The sequence below is a fragment of the Typopeltis vanoorti genome, chromosome 7 (genome assembly GCF_054136105.1).
Source record: "Typopeltis vanoorti isolate ZY-2024b chromosome 7, IOZ_Tvanoo_1.0, whole genome shotgun sequence".
NCBI lineage: Eukaryota > Metazoa > Arthropoda > Arachnida > Uropygi > Thelyphonidae > Typopeltis > Typopeltis vanoorti.
Window position 1 is genome coordinate 115,800,646 of NC_143555.1, and position 25,966 is coordinate 115,826,611.

The 25,966-nt window shown below is 36.5% G+C and overlaps 1 protein-coding gene across 1 annotated transcript in view; it reads left to right on the forward strand.

Annotated features, from left to right (window-relative positions):
• Positions 1 to 25,966, forward strand: part of LOC150104989 (electroneutral sodium bicarbonate exchanger 1-like) — a 510,613-nt gene that overhangs the window by 96,533 nt on the left and 388,114 nt on the right. The window contains exon 4 of the mRNA XM_090395098.1: positions 1,059 to 1,194. Coding sequence (XP_090251224.1) covers positions 1,059 to 1,194 — 136 coding nt within the window. The remainder of the gene's footprint in view (positions 1 to 1,058; positions 1,195 to 25,966) is intronic.

Consider the following 25,966-nt stretch of genomic DNA (forward strand, 5'->3'; position numbering starts at 1 on the left):
TTGTGGACAATTTTGGAATGTACTCTAGCATTGCATAAATTAAAATTCCAATCTGAAATAGCTCTTGATGCTGCTGAGGACTGAAATATTCTAGTAATGTAAGCAAAGATGATTGGCTGACTTAATTTATTAATACACTTTCCACTAATTGCACATCATTTTTTTTTTTTTTGTCACTATATTTTTTCACAGACTATCATGTATGTAATTTGCTGAATTAAATAAGTCCATTTGTTATTCAATAAAATATTTGATAATTTTTACTGGCATTTGATGTCTATTAGGCAGTAGGTTCAGACTATATATTCATTTTCTTTGTGTGTATGCACATGTTACAAACTTAATTTAGTTTTTTATTGTCTGTTGCTTGATTTTCTTTGTTGAGCTAATATGGCAAATTTGAATTTTTTGCGTTTTCTGAAGATCAATAACTTTTCCCAAGGACTGAAACCAGGACATGGACCACACTTTAGGAAATGATACTATAAGTTATGGTTTACCAGCTTAGCCCACTGCTATGCAAATAAGAATCACTTGCACAGTAATTTTGATATCTGTTCTGTGTTTTATTAATAACTACTGATAATGTCATCAATTTACAAGATTAAATGTATGGTATGGATATTAACATTATCTGCTAGTCACCCACCCAGTGTTGTTTAATATTATAAACTTTAGTCTGAGTTGGTTCTCGCTTTTTGTAAGGTTTATGGAGTTTCTGTAGGTTTATAGGGAATATGAGGAAATCTTTAATAGTAGAATTGCCTAGCAGTAGTATTACTGCTCATGTAATATTTAGATTATCAGTGTGGAGAGCGTACTAAGATGGTAATATTTAACTCCATTATTGATCTTTTTTCTATAAAGGAAATTTATCATTATTTGATTTCAGTCTGGATTTCTATGACTTTCATAAGGTAGTATGAAAGTTGGAGAAATTAGCTGAAATAATAATACTTTATAGTAATTATATTTGTGCATTTGAAGAAAGTAAGAATAACATTTTTCTAAACTTTTATCTATACTTGTAATAATAAAATATTGTTTCATTTTATTAGCAACACCACCTAGTGAAAGGGTTCAGTTTATTTTGGGAGAAGATGAAGATGGATCTCATGAACCACATCCAGTTTTCAGTGAAATGGAAGAACTAATAAGGGATGGTGCTGAAGTAGAATGGAGAGAAACTGCAAGGTTCTTTTAATTATGTTATTCTCATATAATTTACAATTACTAATATGATTATTACTATTTTATTCAGATAAAAATTATATAGATGTACATTTTACTAATAATACTATAATGCTGACAATAATATGAACATATGGTGGGATTCAGGAATTTTCTCAACATGTGTATCACTTAGTAATGAATTCGTCATATACAGGGTGATCAAAATTAAAGTATCCCTCTTTAAGGCCTTGTGGAGTGCCACCCAGTGATCCAAATGCTGTGAAATGTTGCAGGAATACATTGTACATCATGCTGAAGCAATATTTGAGGGGAAAAAAAAGTAGTTCCAAACTTCATTACCATGAGGAGAAAAGCGACACAAGCATAAATAATACATTTTTATTCACCTCCATTATGCATTCACAGACTGTACTGTTCAATATGCTGCTCTTCCCAGTATGCCAAAAACTGCATCCTTTGAACAGTGTGCTCAACGGCAAAATGCAGCTGGTTGGGATCATTGTTGCACACATGCTGCATCATGCCGTCTTTCAGTACTAGCAAGTTATCAGGATGATCCCTGTCTTTGAGAAATCCCCAGAGCTAGAAGTCACAGGGGGTCAAATCAGGTGAATGAGGTGGCTGTAAATTATTATGTTAATTAGATAAACGTCTGCGGCATTGTTAAATAATGTTAATTATTTAAACTTAACTTTGACTTAACTTTACTTTCTCCAACTACTTCTTTCATCTTCACTAGGTTAGGCCTATAAACTACATTAACATAACCTCTCAAGGTTAATCTCACTGTGGCCAATTTCTGTCCCCCCTCCACTATTAAACAAACTTTGTATTATAAGGCTAATGTGTGCAGTTTCCCACTCCTGCACAGTGTGCTCAACGACAAAATGCAGCTGGTTGCGATCAGTGTTGCACACATGCTGCATCATGCCGTCTTTCAGTACTAGCAAGTTATCAGGATGATCCCTGTCTTTGAGAAATCCCCAGAGCTAGAAGTCACAGGGGGTCAAATCAGGTGAATGAGGTGGCTGTAAATTATTATGTTAATTAGATAAACGTCTGCGGCATTGTTAAATAATGTTAATTATTTAAACTTAACTTTGACTTAACTTTACTTTCTCCAACTACTTCTTTCATCTTCACTAGGTTAGGCCTATAAACTGCATTAACATAACCTCTCAAGGTTAATCTCACTGTGGCCAATTTCTGTCCCCCCTCCACTATTAAACAAACTCTGTATTATAAGGCTAATGTGTGCAGTTCCCCACTCTTGCACAAGATCAAATTAGGAAATTTATTTTATTTTCGACTGTGCCACCTAATTTGATTAAATATTGTTTGAAAGATAGGGTGAGGAAAACAGGAATTAATCACAAAGTATATATACTAATTCTGTATATGCAAGTCGTGACTATTAGTATCTTATTATGGAAAAGGTGATGGAAAAGATGGTGGTGACAGTATGCACAAGCAACTAGAAGAAATGAGTGGAAGGAGGGTGATTATTATGGGAGATTTCAACTACGGTCGCATTGATTGGAGTGAGGAGAGGACACACGGGAGGAAGGAATTGGATTTTATGCGGTTATTAAGGGATAACTATCTGCGACAGCATGTAATGGAAAATACAAGGGGTCAGAGAGTGCTTGACCTAGTAATTACATCTGAGGATTTGGCTGTAACGAATATGACCACATTGCCACCAATCGGTGAGAGTGATCATAGGGTCTTGACTTGGGAGGTGGCTAAAGGTGTGGAATTTACAATTAAGACAGGGTACATGTGGAATTATCGGGCTGAAAAGTATGACAAGCTTAGGAGTTTGATTGGCTCAGTGCCATGGCATGTACAACTGCAAGGACTAGAAGTTGATAGTGCATGGGAGGTAGTTAAGAAGTGCTTGCATGAAGCAATGGCTGACTGTATACCTAGAGTCCGAATAATAAATCAAGTAGGGATTAAATGGATGAATAACACCATTAAGCTTGAGCTGCAAAAAAAAGAAACAACTATGGAGGGAATTTAAGGAGAAAGGTGACCGGCAGGCACATAAACGGTATAAAGCGCAGGCCAGAAGGGTGACGAGCGTGGTAAGAAAAGCAAAAAAGGATTACGAAAAAACATTGGCCATGCAGGCTAAAGAGAATCCTAAACAGTTTTTTAGATATGTAGCAAGTAAAAGGAAAAATGTACATGGCAGAATGATTTTAAAGAATGCCGATGGTAGGGAGGTAACTGAATCAGTTGAGATAGCTGAGTTACTGAGTGAGCACTTTGCAAGAATATATCATCCACGTGGTGACATTGCAGAAACTAATAAACCAGTAGATTATACGGGAATTGTGGTGAATGAAGTGGAGGTGAGTAGTCTATTGCATAACCTCAATGTGAATACATCTGTGGGATTGGATGGTATACCAGCTCATGTAGTACGAGAAGCAGCTAAAGAATTGTCAGTACCCTTGACCATTTTGTTTAATTTGAGTCTCGGGTCTGGGTTAGTCCCGAGCGGGTGGAAGGAGGGGAAAATAGTTCCACTGCATAAAGGTGGTTCCAAGACTGCTGTTGTAAATTACCGACCGATTAGCATATCAGGAATCATTGTCAAGGTCTTAGAGAAATTAGTCAAGAAAAGAATACAGGATTGGATAGATGAAAATGGGATATTGTATGGCGGACAACATGGTTTTGTGAAGGGTAGATCATGCCTCAGTAACTTGCTCATGTTTTATGACACAGTGACGGCTGAACTGGATAGGGGTAATGGGTTTACAGTGATACTACTGGACCTTGCCAAGGTCTTTGACAGGATACCACACGGAACCCTAATCAGTAAACTGGAGCAGATGGGTATAGATATAGGGTTGGTGAGATGGATAGGAGGGTGGTTGAAGGAGAGATACCAGAGAGTGGTTTATTCAGGAGTGGAGTCAAAAAAACGTCTTGTGACCAGTGGAGTGCCGCAGGGCTCTGTTCTTGGACCACTGCTTTTCAATTTGTTCATCAATGATATTGGAAAGGATTTGAGAGGAAGTGTTCACTTGTTTGCTGATGATGCAAAGTTGGGTAGAGCAATTGTGAGTGCACAGGATGTCAAAATTTTACAGAATGATTTGGATAGTTTGGAGAACTGGGCTAGGAAAAATGGATGTCAGTTTAATGTGGCAAAGTGTAAGGTTATGCACTTTGGGGTGAAAAGAATAGCAGCAGTATATCGCATTGGTGGAACCATACTCCAGGAGATTGATGAGGCCAGGGATTTGGGAGTGCTGGTGGATAGGGAGTTGAAGTTTAGGGGGCACATTGCAAAAGTGACTAAAACAGCTCACCAAATCACTTGGCTTCTGAAAAATACTTTAACATGCAGAGACAAACAAGTTGTTGTTCCTCTGTATCGAGCCTTGATAAGCCCCCATCTGGACTTCTGTGCCCAGTTATGGGCACCAGGGTTTCTTCGTGATGGGGAGGAAGTGGAGAGGGTCCAGAGACGAGTGACCAAGATGATAGCAGGTCTGTGGAATGAACCTTATGAGAATAGGTTGAAGATTTGTGGGTTGCAGAAATTGGATGATAGGCGAAGGAGAGGTGATATGATTGAGACATTCAAATTACTGAAATGTTTTTATAAGATTGATCCAGAAGATATTTTTGAAAATATGACTGGTGGTGGGAGGACTAGGGGTCATGCATGAAAGCTGGGCAAGAGCGTGGTTGACAAGGGTGTTAGAGCTAGGTTTTTTACTTGGAGAGTGGTGAATGAGTGGAATAAGCTTCTAGAGTCTGTTGTGGGTGCTACGACCGTGAATGAGTTCAAGGCAAGATATGATAGATACTGTGTGAATATTGAATAGTTGTTCCAGACATGATGTTAGGGCCTCACTCGATGAGTCTGTCGACTCCTTGGAGTTTCCCGGAACAACAACAATAATAATAATAATAATAATTATGACTGCAGGTTTGCATTTTTTTGGAGATAGTGCATTAGCCAAAAGAACAGATCAGGTAGTTACGAAACAAAACATTTATTTTTACTAGACAAGAAGTACATTTACACTAGAGAGACTTTGCAATTATCATACTTAATCCTTTTTCAAACAGGTATTGCACTCTGTATGACAAAACTCTCAATTACTGGGCAAACTCGTTAAACATAAGCAATGTACATAATTGCACACTGCTTAAACAGATTAAATAAAATCCTCCCCTCAAATACTGACATAAATATAGCCTGACTATATATCAGTTCTTAATAGTACAGCTCCCTATATTAAACTAAGTACACATTTACAGTCTTAACAGACAAGTTCTCTAAAAGTCTCTAAGTCACAAAGTTTTATGGAACTTTGTGACTTAGTTACTGCCTAATATACACACGTTTTCTTGTAGGCACATTCATGAACCTGAGACACACTTTCTAACTAATTACAAAAATATTGCCTACTTACATATTCACCATAAACAAAGAGTCCAATATACAGCATTCTTCTTCAGGATTTTAGCATCTTCTTTTGATAAATATCCTGGCTGCTAGTAGATCTTTCCTCTGTTGGACATTCAATACGGAATCTGCCGTAGTTACCACTGGGGTTGCATGTAATTGCTGAGGAAATCGGTCTGCTGCAATCTGGAGACTTATGTTCTACAGCATTCAATGTGAGAAAAGCCTGGGCAATGAGCGGAAGGAAAAGCCCCTGAACGACGACCAGAACCAAAACCCCAAATGATGAACGGTAAAAGGTCCAATGACGACCAGAAGAAAAAGCCTCGATGACAACCAGAAGGAAAAGCCTTGACGACGACCGGTAGAAAAAGCATTGAGCCAATGGCCACAATCTCCTTTTATGGAAACATGTCATCCTTTGTTCTCTATTGCTGTCTTTTAGGGATTAGCCTCTAGCGATGACATCTATTCTGCCTGATCGGTCAACAACAGTTGACCTTGCAACCTTTGGTTGGTGTTTCGTCTTCGCTAATCTGGCATAATCCCTATGTACAGTTTTACAGCTTATTACAGCTATACAGTCAATGTATATGCACTTTTAGTAACATCTATTTAGCACATTATATTTTCATCATTACACTTTAAATATTACTAAATACTGAAAAAATAAAAAAATTGAAAAATCGGTTGCGAAAAATAAGCACAGCAAAATTTTTTCATAAGAGATTTTACATGGCTATGCAGTGGGAAACACATGGCTGATCATGCTGGCTTCCATAAAATGTTGTCAAAGAACTTCCTGTATGGATCAACTGATGTGCGGGGGGGCCCCCATCCTCCATGAAAATAACTGAATCCATGCACAGGCACAACAAAATCATTTATCATATCACGATACCTCTTGGCAGCAGTAACTGAGCAGGTCACAGGACCTGACTGGCGAATGTCCCCAGAGAAGAATGGTCCAATGATAATTGAAGCTGTAAACCTACACCAGACAGTAACTTTGGGTTAACGCGAAGGAATTTGTTGGATTGCATGCGAGTTTTGCATAGCCGGCAATTGTGGATATTCACAGCTCTCTTCAGGCAAAAGTGAGCTTCACCTTCCCACAAAATCATCCATAGCCATGCATCGTCCAGCTCCACTTAAACAAGGTATGTTAAAGTGAATGTCATTTGACTTTCAAAGTCCTGTAGATGCAACTTCTGTGTCAGAGTTGAATCTTGAATCTTCCAGAGAATTCTCCAGACAATTGTGTAAGGCACATCCATGTGTCTTGATACAGCATGTGTGTTGCAGGAACCAACACTGTTATTCATGGCCTGCTCCACAGTGGCAGTAGCAACTTTATTCACTTGTAAACTGATCAGTTTGCGACTTCTGTCAGGTCTAACTCCCAATGATCTGATTTCTTTAAAACAACTAATCAGTCGTTATAGAGCATGTGAAGATAGTGGACCTCGTCAATATTTGTTCAGGCAACAAAATTCCCAGAGTGCAGCAACTGCATTGTTATTGTTTAGGTGGTGCAGCTTCACAAGCAACATTTTTTTTTTTTATTTTTTTTTTTTATGTCGGAGGTTGGTTGATCAACCTATAGTATGTTAGTGCAGTATATGGGTAGTGGATTGGGAAAGGACAAACGTTTACATTTCATTTAAAAGTCTGTATATTGTATTCCTTGGGAAATACAAATACATCAGGGTGAAGACTGTTCCACAGTAGAGCAGTAGCAGGGATGAAGGAGGAGGAAAAGAAACTTGTTCTGTGGGTTTCAAAGTGTACTGTGAAAGGATGTTGGGCGGTGTTACATCCTGAATGAAGCACTTTATTAAAGAAACCTCCTTTTAGTAGAATTGTAATACCATGTAAAGAACTTCGTGTATAAATTAGTTTTATATGAAATGCATCATGTATACAATGAATGGGTAAATTAGATGTAAACAATAGTCCAAAGGTCACGGGCAGACCTGAGGCATTGGCAATCTTGGAAAGCAATGCACATTTGTTTCCCAGAAGACGCTGCTATGATCTCATGATGTGCTGAAGTTGCCGCGGACGAAGAAAGTAGTGTGTGGGAAAAGATCGCAGAAAGAAAAGTAAGAGGGCGCTATCGCAGCTAGTAACAGGGTGCTAAAAAAAAAAGGAGGGGTGAGGGAAGGAAGGGAGAATAAAAAAGGTTTGCACCCCCTTTCTTAAGGCTTTTTTTGCCTGTTTTGCTGGATGATGATTTGACTTCTCTAATGGACCGGTGGTTCCTGATGGTGTTTCTTGGCGATAGTTCGATATCGGAGGGTGCGCCTTTCCCTTCGATGTCTGAATTTCTGCCGGTGCTAAAGCGTGAGATGTCGGCATATGCTGCCTTCGCTGAAAGTTCCGACGGAATAATATCGTGGACGTATATTATGAACCGGCAGCTAGAAACGAGGATGGCCTGAAACAGATCGAGAATAGACGAGAAAAAATGCCAGGTGTAGAGCATAGTTTAATCTGATGACCATAGTGACCCACCACATGGATGCAGGCTTATTGGAAGTATCGAACAAAGAAGGACAGTTCAGACGGACCTGGAGATCCTGCCCCAAGAAATGGTAAAGTACAGATTTTGTTGTATAATTACCCAGTCGGAAAAAGGGAAAGATCATTGCAGTCTATTAATCGAGTATGGACAGTATTTGAGAACTTTAAGTGATTATTTAGCAGTGGCTGATATCCATAAGACAAATTGTTAGGAATGATTATAGATGATTGTGACTAGTTTATTATGCAAGCTAAAATAGTAGGTAGAAAATTGAGTAGAAGCGTATAATGTGTATATCATGTGTGTTAAGTCTCTAACACAAAAGAAGGATTTATTGTTCATGTATTAGAGTATTAATCAGTTTGAAAAGGTTTGATTTAGCATGTCATTGAACTAATTGAAAGTGAGATTGGTCTAAGTGTATATTATGTCTTTAGATTCCAAGAAATATGTTTTTTCCTTTTATACCTGAGTTTTGCCTGTGATATGAATCAAAACTACCACTCATTAATCTGAATCATAGGGGGAGATTGAAAGAAAGGTATATCATGTTGTTATAGGTTACGACTGCAAACCAGAATTTACTTAGCCACAGTAGAGCATTTAATTTATGAGTTTAGGCACTAAATTTATTCACCTATGTGCACCAAAGGTCTGGAAAAGTTTCCCTGAATAAGAGTCCCCTCTATTCTAAGATACTGGCTGGCACAGCTTTAGAAAAATAAATTTGTCAATATCTGAAGAGGAGACGGCCCCAGAAAGAAATTAGAGGATTCGTTTCTTTTAGCAAGGAATAACCTTTAACAGTCAGGGTAAGCACGTGAGTAAAATTAGGAATCAACTAGAGATAAAGAATTTGCTTTCCTTATAGAATGAACACATAAGAAGTGATACAGATATTAGAGTCAGGGAAATTTTATAAGTCTTATAGTTATTGTAGAGAGGTAAAATTCATAAAGGAAGTAAAAAAAAATTATTTTAGGAAGAGCAAATATTTAACAAATAAGGAAGAGTAAATGTATAACAGCGGCAACTGTACATGTTCCAGTGGTCTTAGTACTGCGTGAGGGAATTATTGATGCTAATTCAGATGAACATTTGTCAGTACAAATGTTCAACTGAAATATTTAAAGAATATTTAAATATTTAGAGAAATATTATTAATATTACTTTATTATTATTTTTTATGTATTTATTTAATTTATATTTATTTTAATTATTTATTATTATTATTATATTAATATTTACATTAAAAATATTAATAGAAACATTTAGAGAAATAGAGAAATGCAATGGTTGTGATGTGTTTATGCCAGGACAGACCGGATGTCAGGATAATTCCAAGAAGAGAAATCTCATGTTGTCTAGAAATTTGAGTGCTATCAAAAATAATACTGAGGGAAATTTTTTTTTTTTTTTGTGAGAAATAAGACAGAACTGGGTTTTACTAGCATTGAAGTTGATGAGGTTATCTGGGCCCAATTGGAGGATGGCTTGGAGATCAGAATTGAGGGTAGTGGTAGAGTAAGGTTTGCCAAATGAAAGGGAGGAGTGCAATCATCTGCAAAACTGTGTATTGGATTGGAGGTCAACTGAAGTAGGTCATTGATATACAGAAGGAAGAGGGTTGGTGAGAGAACAGAACCTTGTGGTACCCCAGTCTATGTGGGTGGTAGACACTATGTGTCTACCATCACACATAATGTGCGTCCAGACAGAAAGCTGACAATTCAACTGCAGAAGTCCTGAGACAGTCCAAATGATAGGAGTTTGTTTAGTAAAAGCTTTGTACCAGACCCAGTCAAAAGCTTTGGAGATATCAAATGCAACCACTTGAGATTCACTAAATTTCTCCATGGCATTTAGTCCAGAGGTGGGGTGATACATGAGAGTAGATCTCCTGTTGATCTGCAGCAACAGAACCTGTACTGGTGGTTGCTTAATAGCTGGGTGACTTCAAGTTAGTGTAGGAGTTGAGAATTGATGGTTTTCTCCATCACTTTAGATAGGAATGAGGATGAGTGAGTTAGGGGAGTAGTTAGATGGCAGTGATTTGTCACTCTTCTTTGGAATGGGTTGAATATAGGCCAATTGGCTTTGGGATATATATCAATGTACATGCTCTCTTACTCCACTGGTATACACCCTCTGTCCAAAGAGAAACCAAACTTTTGATAGAAAATAAAAAACAGGCCGATTATAATTATTCAAATCATTTATTGCAATCAATATACTCTCCCTCAGCTTTGATACAGCATTTGGCACGGTCAATTAATTTGTTAATTAAGTTTTTTATATCGGTTTTTGGGATACTGTTGAGGGTCGTGGTTACTGCTGCTCGAATGTTTTCAATGATGTCGTTACCGCTTTCCTTTCATCAACAAATGAAGTCAGGGGAAGAGAAAGAAGTCACAGAGTGCTAAATCAGGTGAATACAGCAAGTGATCTAACACACAAACTTGGTTTTAGCCAAAAACTGTCGCACAATGTTCGAACAATGAGATGGTGCATCATCGTGCAAAAGTGACCAGCTGCCTGCATCACGATATTCATACCATACGCGATGAATTCTCGCTATCAATCGCTTCAAAACTTTGAGATAAAACTCACCATTGACTGTTTGGCCAGCAGAATGAATTCTTTGTGGATAATGCCCTTGAAATTGTAGAAACAAATCAACATTGTCTTTACTTTGGACTTCTCCAAGCGACTTTTTTCGGATGCCCCTCTTCTGGTGGTCTCCACTCAGCACTCTGGTGCTTTGTTTCGGGCTCATACTCAAAAGACCACGTTTCGTCACCAGTGACGATCATTTCAAGGAAGTTTGAGTCCTTACGAGCGATTTTAATGAGGTCCTTGCAGTGTTCAATTCGATACATTTTTGGCCGTCGGTCAACTTGTGGGGAACAAATCACAAATTCAATTTACCAAGGCCCAAACTCTCAGTCAAAAGGTTGTGCACAGTTGATTTTGGAATCCCTAATTCATCTTCAATCAATCTCATGGACTATTTCGGGTTTTCTTTGATGAAATCACACACTTGTTGGATGTTAACTTTACTTGGTCCAGTATTTGGATGGTCTGGCTTTTCATCGTCCTCAAGCGTCTCACAACCACTTTAAAATCACTTAAATCACTCGTAAACTTGAGTACAGGATAAGCATTCATCACCATATGCTTTTTGAAGCATCTGATGCATTTTGGTAAAACTTTTACCAAGTTTAACACAAAAGTCAATCGCGGCTCTCTGTTTGAAACTCATTTTCCGACCGTTCGTCAAAACATTATGCACCATAACTCGGCTTCTAATGAAACAAATGTCATAAACAGTTGATACAATACTAATGAAGGTTGCCGCTTTTGACAACAAAAAGATACAGCAGGTGGCGACACTAGTTTCTTCTATTTTTGAAAAGTTCGGTTTGTTTTTGGACGGAGGGTGTATATCTTACGCTTTGGGATATATACCAGTGGAGTAAGAGAACATGTACAGGCAGCATAGGATAGGAGTCGGTTTGTGTGCACCTTCAGGACAATTAGAGGAATGCCATCGGTGCCAGGAGAGTTTTTTGTATCAGATTTATACAATATGTTTCTGATCTCTTTCTGGCAAAAGGATATAGGGGGCATTGTTGTGTTGGGCAGTTTGAATGACTAGGGATGGGGGGGGGGGCATTTGCCATTGTCAGTTACGTGTGCATTGGAGGCAAAGTGTGAAGCCAGGAGATGATGATGCAATAGAGCCATCTGGGTATGATAGGAGGGGAATAGTGTAGGGCAAAAGTTATGACTAATTGCTTTGGTGTGAGACCAAAAGGCACTGCTGCCATTTGGGCAGCTTGCAAGTGTCCTGCCTGTTCAAATTATTTGTTAGTTATAGTTGATAACTAACATACTAAATAAAAGTTTGTTGATAGTTTCTTGCATCTGTTTCGGGCAGCTTGCAAGTGTCCTGCCTGTTCAAATTATTTGTTAGTTATAGTTGATAACTAACAAACTAAATTAAAGTTTGTTGATAGTTTCTTGCATCTGTTTCGGCTTCAGTATAAGCATTGAAGATAGATGCCGTTCTTGATTTTGCCCAGTTGATTTTGCTCATTTGTACAGCCTTGGCACATCTTTTGGAAAACCAGGATTTAGATAGGTGATGGCAATTCAGAGAAGTGTGGGGAATGTATGTTTCCATGCTAATGAGGATTACTTTGGTGCATTTGTTTGGATTGTAAGATTGGAAACAACATTCCAACCATGAACACGAAGCATAGTAGTTTAGGAGGCTGTCCCACTTGGCACTGTTATAATGCCAAACTACTCTTGTATGGGAGTGACTGTGTAAGTGTTGTTGCATGGTAAAGGAAATGAGCACTAGATTGTGGTCAGAATTACCCGGGGGGGGGGGGGGGCTCACTACATTCACTGCATATTTGAAAGAGTCATTAGTAAGGGAGAGATCTCGGGTATTTGGGAAGTGGTTCAGGTTATCTGGTATTCTGGTTGGCATGTGAACAATTTGTGTAAAGTCGTTAGTGATGGCAAATTTTTCAGCATCTCTGCCTGCAAGATCCGTACAACTGGAAAGCCAATTGGTGTTATGGACATTAAAATCTCCTATGCAGTGCCTGCATACTGCTCTCCTTGGTGGCTATTGGTGGCATCACTTGATTTTTGCATTAGTTTGACTTGTTTGCAGTCTATGATCCAACTTGTCTCCATTTTGGCATTTTTCTTCAAGTTGTCTTCGAAGTTGGTGTCTTTGTTCCCCTTGAGTAAATGTTAAGTCAGGTTGAGCACGTATGCGTGATTGGGGCAAGTGTCCTTTAACTTGTTATGATTTTGCTTTAGGAGAATGGGACTGGAGAAAATCAATTTTTAAGGAGAGGAAATTAAAGAGCTCAGAGTAGTTGGTGGCATTAGGAGAGAGTGATTGAGACAGCAGATGAATTTGACTAAGTGTGGAAGGGATAATTTCAACCAAAGAAGGTCAAAGGTGGACGATTCTAGGTTAGGTGCTCTCTGCCAGGGTATGTCACAGCAGATATATACATAGACCACCCTTTGGTTGAAAGGAGTTAAACAGTGTGTAGCATAGTTTGGAAGGTTGAGATGGATAGTGCTGGGGGGGGGGTGAGATTTGGGTTTCTGCTAAAAAGAGTAAATGGAGTTTGGTGGACTGCAGATGGTAATGGACACTGTTAAGATTGGAATTGAGGCCACAGATATGCAAGGTTCTGTGAGGCATGTATTTGGCTGCAAGGGTCTTGCACATTTCTTATGCAGTGCCTGCATACTGAGCTCCTTGGTGGCTACTGGTGCCATCACTTGATTTTTTGCACTAGTTTGGCTTGTTTGTAGTCTATGATCCAACTATTGTCTCCATTTTGGCATTTTTCTTCAAGTTTCTTCAAAGTTGATGTCTTTGTTCTCTCTGGGCAAATGTTAAGTCATTGAACACGAATGCATGATTGGGATAAGTGTCATTTAATTTGTTATTTATCGGCATTATTAATTTGGATGCACTTATTGGTGTGTCACAGGTCACTTTCAGGAGATATGGAAATTCGTTCCGTCCTTTCTTTTGATCTTCTTCTTCTTTTCAGCCATTTTCTGTCCACTGCTGGACGAAGGCCTCCTCCAGTTCTTTCCACCTTTCTCTGTTCTTGGCAATTGTTTACCAATTTTTCCCAACAAAATTTGACAATTCATCACTCCACCGTCTTTTAGGACATCCTCGGCCTCGTTTCCTTCTTTTGGAATCCAGTTTGTTAGTATGGTGGTCCATTGCTCATCTTCTCTTCTGGATAGATGTCTGGCCCATTTCCATTTTAGTCGCTTATGGTGAAGAATGATGTCAATAATGTGAGTCTGGCTTCTTATCCAGGTGTTTTGCTTATTTTTAAATGTGATGCTAGCATCAACCTTTCCATTTTTTTCTTTGAGTTGCTGTTAGTTTATTTGCCAGTGCTTTTGTTAGCTACCAAGTTTCACAACCGTATGTGATGACTGGAAGTATACACTAGTTAAATGTCTTCCTTTTTAAACAGAGTGGGACATCATTGTTTTGAAAAATGCTTTTCAATTTTCTGAATGCACCCCAGGCAAGTTGAACTCGCATATTTATTTCCTTTTGGAGTCCACAGTTTAGATCAATGAGATGACCTAAGTATGTATATGAAGAGACCCTTTCCAAGAAATTGTTTTCTATTATTATGTTTTTTGGTGTTACAAAACAATTAAACATGATTTTAGTTTTTTCTCTGTTTAATTTTAGACCGAGTTTTCTGCTTTCATGATATAGGTCTTCTGTCATTATATTAAGGTCTTCTGGAGTGCTTGCAAAAAGTATGATATCATCTACATCTATATGCAGATGATATCATACTTATCATACTTATATTTATAATATTTAATAAGTTTCTGTTATTAATTTTTTTACGAAGGTTTGTCCAGTTTATATTATTAAATATTTCTTGAAGGACTGCTGTAAAGATTTTGGGTGATAGAGAATCTCCTTGTCGGACACCTTTTCAATTGATATTTTATTGTTACCCGTGTGAAGTTGGACTGTTGCAGTGTGGTATATTTCCTGGAGGAGGGCTATATATTCTCCAGTAACAACCTGATTTTGGAGTGCTTTGATTATTGCTTTGGTTTTGATGGAATCAAATGCTTTTTCATAATCAATAAAGGCTAATCAGAGAGGCAATTAGTTGTCTTCTGATTTTTCTATTATTTGTTTTACTGCATGAATATGATCAAATGTTAAAGCCTTTACGGAATCCTGCTTGTTCTACTGGTTGATTTGAGTCTAGAAGAGGGATTAACCTGTTTGTTATTACTTTTGTGAGAATTTTGTATAGATTAGAAAGAATACTAATTAGTCTATAGTTCTTTACTTCTTCTTTGTCCCCTTTTTTAAATAACAGTATCAGAGTAACATTTTCCCAGTTGTATAATTCACCATATTACAAACTTGCTAAATCTATGCCTAGAAGAGGGGAAGATACCATACATTTAGTAAGTTTGTGATATGGTGAATTATATTGTTTCCTCCCCCATTTAATTAATTCCGTGTGAATTAGGTCTTCCATTTGCCATTTTTCATTTGTTTTAATGCTTGTTTTATTTCATCTGAAGTGAATGGGGGGGGTGTGGATGAATTCTATATGCGATGGAGAAGAGTTATTTCTATTTGATTTATCTATTGAAGGATCACTATAGAGTTCTTTATAAAATTCTTCTATCCTGCTTAGGATTTGTTCTTGGTCCTTATTATTTTATTATTTGACTTTTGCCAACTGATAAATGTTTTTCATATTTTTGTTTTCAATTGTTTCTTTTATTTTTTTTTAGTGTCATAAGATCTTATTTCATTTCTCATCTTTTTCCTTATTGTTTTGCATAGTTCTGCATATTCTATTTTAGAAATTAAGTTTTTGTCTTGTTTCATATTTCCTGTCTTTTTTTAGTAGTTGTAAGGTTTCCTCTGAAATGTTATGGTCTTTTTGTTGTTTGTTGTTTTTGAATTCATTGGCTGCCGAGATTATTACTTCTGTTAGGTTTTTGCTTATTTTATTTATATCTTCTTCTTCAAATATATTTATTAAGTCTAGTTTTTGATTGAGTTTTTCTTCTTAATCCTTCTTGTTTTCAATAGGTTTTAAGTCAAAACTTCTTAATTTTTTTGTTGTTTAGTTATTTTATTCTTTCCAATTTGGTTTTTTTTTTTTTATTTTGGCTCTCACCAGTCGGTGGTCACTTCCTGTTTTTACTTGATTTAGCACTGAGGTATCTTGAACTATTTCTTTATTATTACACAGTGTATAATCTACTTCATTTTTTATTTCTCTGTTTGGACTTCTCCATGTCCACTTTCTTTTGAGGGCTTTCTTAAAAAATGTATTCATAATATAAAGCTTTTTACTGATAGAGAATTCTGTAAGAGCCATTCCTGAGTACCATATACGCATGGTCCTATTGTGTATATTTGGTGAATGGGATGACCTACTTTTGTTTATGGGTCTGAAACAATGGCATTGATGATGTTTCTGCGATCGAAGTTGCATTCTCCTAATAATTTGCTGACGTCTTCTTTTAACGATTTACTGTTTTCCGATGGAAAGTTCAGAATAACACCTTTGAGTCTCTTGTTTTCGGCCTCGATCACATAGTAGTTAGCGGAAAGGGTGCACACTTGTGATCGGGCACTGGTCGTCGAGTATCTTGAGCTTAGTTTCCAGTGCTTGGATTTTGAAATTTTCAAAGGAAGGAAGCAAGCACATCGAACAGAAGAAAGGCTAGTTGAGATTGATAAAAAGTTTGTGCACCGATTCATCTATTTTTGCACAAGAAGCATGTAGCCAGTGAACAGAAATTGCATAATATACCTTTTTTTTTTCAGTAACTTAAGCTTTATAACTGCGGCACTTCATATTGTCATTCGGTTTGTTGGCGATTGACGGTACTATGCTGTCGAGATTCGAGGTGCTTATTCGTCATGGCCTTTCTTGCCACCATCTTTACTTCATACAGTAGGCATAGCTTAATTGTAAAGATAACTGATTTGATGGACTATTGGTACTTACAACTTGTGCAGAAGTAATCGGCTCCTTAGTATCCTCTGTTGGTTTTCCATTTACTGATTATTTTGCATGAAAAACACTTGTAATAGTGATAAAATGTGGGAGCAAAAGTTTAACATAGCTTATTCACAAGCGCCACCTATTGAGGATGATCATGATGTCTCTTGGGGCAAGGTTAGTGCCATTACTGTGGACAGTATTAACAACCACCAGAATGAAGGGAAAAATCCTGTGTCCATCTTTTTTTTAACTCTCCTGGTGCCTGCAAAGTTGTGTGATATGCAACTTCCATGCATTTAGTGTTTACAGTACCTTTGGTGGTAAATTTTGGATCTCCTTTTTTTTTCTCAGATATCACTTCCACACGGTTCATTCCTATAAAGTTTTCCAGGGTTTGGATCACTGGATGGCACTACATCTATAATAAATTTAGTTTAATCCTTTACCCAAGTGTAAGCAAACAAAGTTTGCACCTGAGGTATCTTCAGGACTGAGGCAACTCATAGTAAAGTGGACTAAGCTCTCATCACTCCTTGTCTCAGTATCTCTTATAATGCAAAGCACATCTCCTTGTGGATATGTATAATGCTATGCATTAAGGGAAAGGCCACTACCCAGACCGGTTTTGACCTTTAATGAGGTCTCGTCAGTGGGAGCCAGACCCAGAAGTGGTGATACTAAGGGAGAAGCAATGGAGAGGTCATATTTACTTATACAAGTTGCCAAAAGGTGTACCACCTTATTATTAAATTACTCTGGATTTAGAGAAAGATGTTGGAAGTTTTATTTTTTGCTTGGTTAGACTGTAATAAATTTAGTTTAATCCTTTACCCAAGTGTAAACAGTTGCCTCAGTCCTGAAGTATCTTCAGGACTGAGGCAACTCGTAGTAAACATGGACCAAGCTCTCATCACTCCTTGTCTCGGTATCTCCCATAATGCAAAGCACATCTCCTTTGCGGACATGTATAATGCTGCTATGCATTAAGGGAAGGGCCACTACCCAGACAGGTATATGACCTCTCCATTGCTTCTGCATTAGTATCACCACTTCTGGGTCTGGTTCCCACTGACGAGACCTCAATAAAGGTCGAAACCGGTCTGGGTAGTGGCCTTTCCCTTAATGCACAGCATTATACATGTCTGCAAGGAGATGTGCTTTGCATTATGGGAGATACTGAGACAAGGAGTGATGAGAGCTTGGTCCACCTTTACTACGAGTTGCCTCAGTCCTGAAGGTACTTAAGGCACAAACTTTGTTTGCTTACACTTGGGTAAAGGATTAAACTAAATTTATTATAGTCTAATAGCTAAAAATCTTTTTACTTCACTCTGTCAGAGTCATTTGCTATCTCTATTTTCCTAATGGTAAAGTCATTTTTCTGGAAGATTTCAATGCTTCAATCTGTTTTGTTTGCATTTTCAAACTTTACTTATCCAGAAAGATAAGTGATAGAAGTATCATCATTGGTCTTATGCAATTTTATTCAGATCCCCACTAGAAAACCAAAGAATTCTTCCTCAGAATTCTTAAACACTTTGAATGCTCAAACACTATAAAGAATAAATGACTTGTCATTATTTCTTGCTATGTAGTTTTTTTCCCTTAGGGTTGTACAGGAAAAATAGTTATTATCAGAAGTGGATCTGAAAAATGGATTAGAAATAAAACTATTGATGGAAGAGACTACAAATAGGAGATTTCTGAGTAAAATTAGAAGATGAACATGGCATCAATGCCAAAATCATATTAAAAATGAAGATATTAGAAAGAAACTTACTTTGTTAGCATTCAAGAAGGTGTGCATAGGTACTCAAAACAGTGTTTGATGCAGGTAGCTTAGAGAACTGAAATGTATTGGTGTCTTGACAAATAACAGATTAATATGGAAGAAAATTTTTGATACAGGTAACAATGTAAACTTATGTTATACTGTTTTAGTACATGGTATCTCTTTGTCCCTTGAGGGTGCATATCAGAAAATAATAATGATGACTATCAAGTATTAGCATTTCATCTGCATTAAGTTAGCATATATTAAATTAGATCTCAGTCTTATATGAATGATCTGATGTTGATTAATGCACTTAATAGTGCCTTAGGAGATTGCAATGTAAGATATGACAGTATTAGAGTTCTGACAACAACAGATTAATTTGGAAGAAGATTAATCATTGATAGGAAATTAGTAATAATTTAGACTTTCTCAGGTAGCAATATCACAGGATAATAATGACAAATGGTGGACACATCATCCACATACCATACCCAGAAGGAAGGTTGAGGTTGTATTGAGGAGAATATGGAGTCTTCAAGATGCTCATCTTGAAGACTCCATATTCTCCTCAATACAGGTGACAAAGGACTTCCCATTGCAATTCCTTCTAACTGTTTCTAAAGTTGGTTTCTACAAACTACAAAACAGATCAAAAGAATTGCATAATGTCTGAAGTAATTACTGAAAGGCTGTTAAATAAAACAAGACATGACAGAACAGCAGTCGAAAATATTCATAAGGAATACAAACAGGAATACATATCACTACTTCAGGTAGAAAAAAGCTGTCCAAAACCTGAAATGTGGAAAGCAGCTGAGTAGAATGATATTCAATGAGAAATGTCCAAATATGCAGGTATAAAAGCTTTGTAGTGACTGCACTTCATAATTCAGAAAGAATAGTCAGACAAAGGAAGTCCAGATGATTGGAGTAGAGTTCTCATGAATCCCATCTACAAAAAACTGTATAAAGTTGAATGTGAGAATTACAGAGTAATTTCTCTACTAAGTGTTTTATGCAAGCATACTTGAAAGAAGCTAAGAAAAATTGTGGAAAAGAAACTTGAAGAAAAAGCTGGGTTTGGGCTAATAAGAAGTTGTCAAGATCAAATTTTCAATTTATGACAAATAGAGATGAGATATTATATCATAATAAATTTAGTTTAATTCTTTATCCAAGTGTGAGCAAACAAAGTTTGCACCTGAAAGTATCTTCAGGACTGGGGTAAGGTAGTACAACACCGGGAAACTCGTTACAAAGGTGGAGCAAGCTTACATCACTCCTATCTCAGTATCTCCCATAATACAAAACACATCTCCTTGCGGATATGTATAATGTTATGCATTAAGGGAAGGGCCATTATCCAGACTAGTTTCGACCTTTATTGAGGTCTCTTCAGTGGGGAGCCAGGCCCAAATGTGAAGATACCAGGCAGAAGCAATAGCAAGGTCATCTCTACCTATAGGAGTTGCTGAAAGGTGTGCTACCTTTTTTATTAAATTACTCTGGATTTAGAGAAAAATGCTGAAAGTTTATTTTTCACTTGGTTAGACTATAATAAGATATAATAAGACTGAAGATACTTTCAGGTGCAAACTTTGTTTACTCACACTTGGATAAAGGATTAAACTAAATTTATTATAGTCTAACGAAGTGAAAAATAAACTTTCAGCATCTTTCTCTAAATCTAGAGTAATTTAATAAAAAAGGTGGTACACCTTTTGGCAACTCCTGTAGGTAGAGATGACCTTTCCTATTGCTTCTGCCTGGTATCTCCACATCTGGGCCTGGCTCCCACTGAAGAGACCTCAATAAAGGTCGAAACTAGTCTGGGTAGTGGCCCTTCCCTTAATACATAACATTATACATATCCGCAAGGAGATGTGTTTTGCATTATGGGAGATACTGAGACAAGGATGATGAGAGTTTGGTCCACCTTTGCAACGAGTTTCCCAGTGTTGTACTACCTTACCCCAGTCCTGAAGATACTTTCAGGTGCAAACTTTGTTTGCTCATGCTTAGATAAAGGATTAAACTAAATTTATTATAGTCTAACCAAGTGAAAAATAAACTTTCAGCAGATGAGATATCATGGGAACACAACAAGGATCTGTACTTTAAGAGTTCTGTAGATCTGGAAAAGACATACACTAGTGGCCAAAATTGTGGAAACCTTTTGGAAAAAGTGTATTTCTGAGGTTTGATGACTCATAACACCACTTTTTTTTTTGGAGTAATACCATAAAATTATATATCATTGAAAAAATAATTCAATCAAGAACGTAATGCAATAACTTTTATGAAGGATTTTTTATTAGAACAGCAGTTATAAAGAAGAAAAGTGAAACATATAAAAAAAATGAGATATACAAAAATTCTCACAATGTGAGTTAATACTTAGTTGGGTAACCTTTAACGTTAATTACGGCCTTACAACGCTTTCCCATTGAGTGAACCAAATTTTTTAGTTCTGCAGCTGTTATAATGTGAAAACAAGATTGAATTATTACTTCTATTGATTGTGTTTTATTAGTGGGTTGCTTCTGACTAACAAGTTTCTTTAGTCGGCTCCATAGATTTTCGATTGGGTTAAGGTCTGGGCTATTCCCAGGCAATTCCAGCAGTGGAATATGATTATCTTGAAACCACTTTTTTGCACACAGCAGCAACATGACATGGAGCTGAATCCTGTTGAAATATAAATGCTTTATTATCTTGGAAAAGATCACGTGCAGAAGGCTTCAGTTTGGGCTCAAGTATTTCATTTATATATTTTTGGGCATTTATATTCTCATTAATCACGCAAATTCTGCCCACACCTTTTGATGTCATACAACCCCAGATCACAACACTAAGTGGGTGTTTCACGGTAGGTGTAATGCAATCAGGATGCAAATCTTCTCCGATTCTTCTCCTTACGTATTTTATGCCATCGCTACCAAACAGGGAGATTTTGGTCTCATCACTCCAAATAACACTGTCCCATTGTTCCGCTGTCCAGTTAACATGGGTTTTAGCCCAGTTTAATCTTTTCAACCTTTGTTTGAGAGATAAAAATCGCTTTTTTCGTGGAATTCTAGCATTTAGACCAAATTCCTGCAGTCTGTGCCGAACAGTCCTTTCACTCAACTTCACATTGTATTGCACCATTTCATCTTGTATACACACCCAGATGATTTTCTTCTGTCATGTAGGCGCAGTCTCTCAATTCTTCTATCATCACTTGCTGTTGTGCACCTTTTCCTGCCTTTACCAGTCTGGTTTTGTAGTGACTGAGTATCCTTATACCTCTTCAAAAATTTAGAAATGCCACTTTTGGTTAAGCCAATTTTTCTTCTAATTTCTTCATAACTGTAGCCTTGTTCACTTAATAGTACTATTATACATCACTTTCTGGGTGACCAGTCACCTCTTTGCACCATTTCTTTAATTTTATTATGTTTTACTAGCGCACTAAATGATAGAACACAAAAAAAACAACCAACTTGATAGCAATCACATTACACACTGACAAATGTCCCCCTCTCAGCTCCAATACATGACATCAATCGCTGAATCCTACTGTGACCTTATTGGCTCATTGCCAAAACAAGATGACACCTGATTGACTCTCTAAACACTCATGCTCATTGGCTACATTCATATGAAGGAAAGCTACTTCATATCAACCTAAGCAAGGTGTGTTTCTTTTTTTCTGGTTATTTGGCTATAACTTTTCATAGAATACAGATAATTGAACAAACTTTGTTGCATTACATTCTTGATTAAATTATCTTTCCATTGATATATAATTTTATGATATTACACTAAATGAAAGTGGTGTTATGAGCCATCAAAACTCAAAAATACACTTTTTCCAAAAGGTTTCCACAATTTTGGCCACTAGTGTAGAATAAGGTGCCCACAGAAAAGCTTTTCAAAAAGTTACAATTATATGAGTTAATTGGAATATTATACAGAGCAACACATAGTCTATATCCAAATTGTAGGTCAGCAGTTAGAGTTGAAGGAAATACAGGAAGATGGTTTGATGTAAAATCAGGTGTAAGAATAGGGTGCACATCATTTCCACTCTTATGGATCGTGTTATGAAAGAAGTGACATTAAACCTGATATTAGAATCAGGGATATTAAACTTAGCTCTTTGCTTTATACATGTTGTACACTTAAACAAATCTAGTGCAAGTGTTCAGCATTCTGTAACTAAACTGAATAACATCTGTAACAAATTTAGAATGAAAATCAGCCAAAATAGACCAAAACTGAAGATAGGAAAGAATGTAGAAAACTTCAGCTGCATTCTCAAATTGATTTTTAAACCTATAAAACAAGTAAAATATTTCAACTATTTAGGCATAATTTTTAGTGAAAATGGCAAATTAAATATGGAAATAGACAACAGAATAAGTAAAAGTTGTACAGTGGTGAGCCAATTGAATAAATTTATATTGAATGAAAGAGAAATTAGCCAAAACACTAAATTAGAAGTGTACAAGGCATTGTTCAAACTACTTTCAAGTAATGGATCTGAGAGTTTGGTTAGAAATAAAGCACTTGATAAAAGGCTAAGAGACCAGAGATGTAAGAGGTCTAAGAAAAATTAGGGAAGCGAACAGATGGTATCAATGGCAGTATGATGCTAAAAGTGGAAATCTCAGTATGGAACTTGACATTGTTATTCAAGAATGCATGAGCATAGCTAAATAGAATGGGAGAGGAAAGTAGTATATTTTAAAAAAATGGTTAACACATGTAAAGGAAATTAGAATTTAACATAAACTCCTATATCCTTTCCTTTAGTGTTACACAGTGATCAGCATTCATTTTAGATAAATTATTGACTCTACAACAGTGTTATAGATAACTATTTTAATTTCCCGACCTTCATATTAAGGTTATCATATGGAGTATATGCATATACATACAGACAAGCTAAATTACATTTCACATAGTATGCTGAAGAGACAATGATTTGATCAATTGTTATTCTGCTGGCCTGACTTCTAGTGAAAATAAAATAAAATTACAATAAATAAATAAAATAAAATAAGATAAAATAAATTAACTACATCAAAACTATATTCTATATAAGACAACATCAGAGAAACATTCTTTCATATAGATAGTTTTGTTACAGTGAAAATGATATTCTAATTTAACATGACCATTGTTATATTAGATTTAGGATCCTGGATTACTAATAGTTCTATTTAAAATTAACTCTTAGGGAGAACGGTTAAGTGGGTATAACATGTGCCTTCCATATGTTTGGGATTTTTAGACCATCATTCTTGTTAAGATTAGGGTGGTTGATAAGAATCTCACAGGCTTCCTTAAATTTATGTTCATACCATGTTTTAGTGTGATGTAAACAACTGGTACTTTTCCAGTCAATTCTATGTGAAGTGTTCAGGGCATGATCAGAAAGGCCAGCTTCACCATAGTTGTTATATTTAATGTGTCGTTTGTGTTCCTTTTTTCTGATAGGAATTGTGCATCCTGTTTCCCACATATTATACCCACTTAAGCTTTCTCCCTAAGAGTTAACTATAAATACCAACATAAGTAATCCAGAATCTTAAATCTAATATAACAATTGTCATGTGGACATCATTGTTACTGTAAGAAAACTATCTATATGAAAGAATGTTTCTTTGATGTTATCCAAAATAGAATATAGCTTTGTTGTAGTTTTTAATTAAGTAATTACTTAATTTATTTATTTTTTTATTTATTTATTTAACAATTTTTTTTTTATATTCTATTTTCACTAGAGGTCATGCCAGTAGAATAACCTTTGATTAAATCATTGTCTCTTTAGCATACTGTGTGAAATGTAATTCAGCTTATCTCCTTATATACAGAGCTGTAACTAGAGGGGGGGGGGGGTGCGATCCGCCCCAGACGGCACTTTGAACATTTTTTGAACTTTTGCAGTTAATTCTAAAATACAGTCTAGAGAACTCAGTTCCAACTATTGTAATACTACAGCGAATTTTCCTCATCCTCACAATGGCTGTAAGTGTTGCTAGTTCTGAGAGGAGTTTTCTAAATAAAATTGATTAAGAATTACCTACATTACTATGAAATAGACTTCGACAATGTCATCGACAATTTTGCTAACAGAAAAGCAAGAAAAATAACATTTTAAAATTTTGAAATTAAAGTTTTACTTCAAACATAAACATAGTGTTTTAATTTATTTCCTTATACGTCGTTTTGACTTTTTGTAGTATTTTTGATGTGTATTGAGAGGGGGGGGGAAACTCAGGGACTGCCCCGGGCTCCAAAAGGCTCTAGCTATACCACATATATATATGTATACTCTCCAGATGATGACCTTATTATGAAGGTTGTAATGTTGGGAAATTAAAATAGTTATCTATAGCACGGTTGTAGAGTCTATAATTTATCTAAAATGAAATAAACTCCTATATATTTCATCCATTGTAACATGAGCATCATTCAGAAAGGATATAAAGACTGTAAGAAAAAAAAAAAATCATATAGCATCAGCTTACTTCCTGATTCACGGTTAAGTGAACAGGAGAATGCACTGTTAACATACCAGGGAAGCAAGTATAGTTCTGTAATTCGAACTTAACTAAATAACAATAATAATGATGATAAAAATATGAATCTGATCTGTTTTAAAATTAGAGTGATGATGTAGGATTTCACAAGTTTCAAGGAATAGATGATCAAATTTAAATCTACTGCAGTGTAAATTCCTGGTTTCAGTGAACTTTGTGTCTAGTGTATATTTTATGAGAAGCAATACTGGAACCCTCTGATTCTAAAAATCATACGTGCTCTTGGTGTTCTTAGATTCTGATCTCAGCAGAATGTCCAGTCTGACCAAAATAGCAAAGTTGACAGATTCTGAGCACTTGATCAACACTAGGTAAGAATAAAATTTGCATTTTATCCTTGGAATATGAACCACTTTTGCACTACAGTAGATTTAAATTGAATTGGCTGTTCTTTGAAACTTGAGAAATCCCATGTCATCTCCCTAATCTTAATAATAAAATAATTACCATAAACCATGTGTGGTACTGAGGCCTGCTAAACAAACTGCCACCCTTTGGTCTGTCTGCCACCCTTTGTAATTGGGCTGCTAGCTTCCTCTCTGGTTGTTCACTGCATGTCATGGTTGATGACTTTCTCTCTTTGACCTTCACCACCAATGCAGAGTACCTCAGGGCTCTGTCCTATTATCTACTTTCTCATGTACACACACAACATACTCTCACTTACTAATCCTATCCAGACGATAGTACTCTCCATTCATCCTACTCATTTGACAAACTATGTATTATGCAGATATCCCAAGCAAATGGATAATCTGGTCATGTTCAGTTCCACCAAAACAGTCTTGTCTCTTCTTTTGCAAAAGAAATATCAGCTCACATTCACTTACTCTCAGTAATATAATACTCAAATCACCA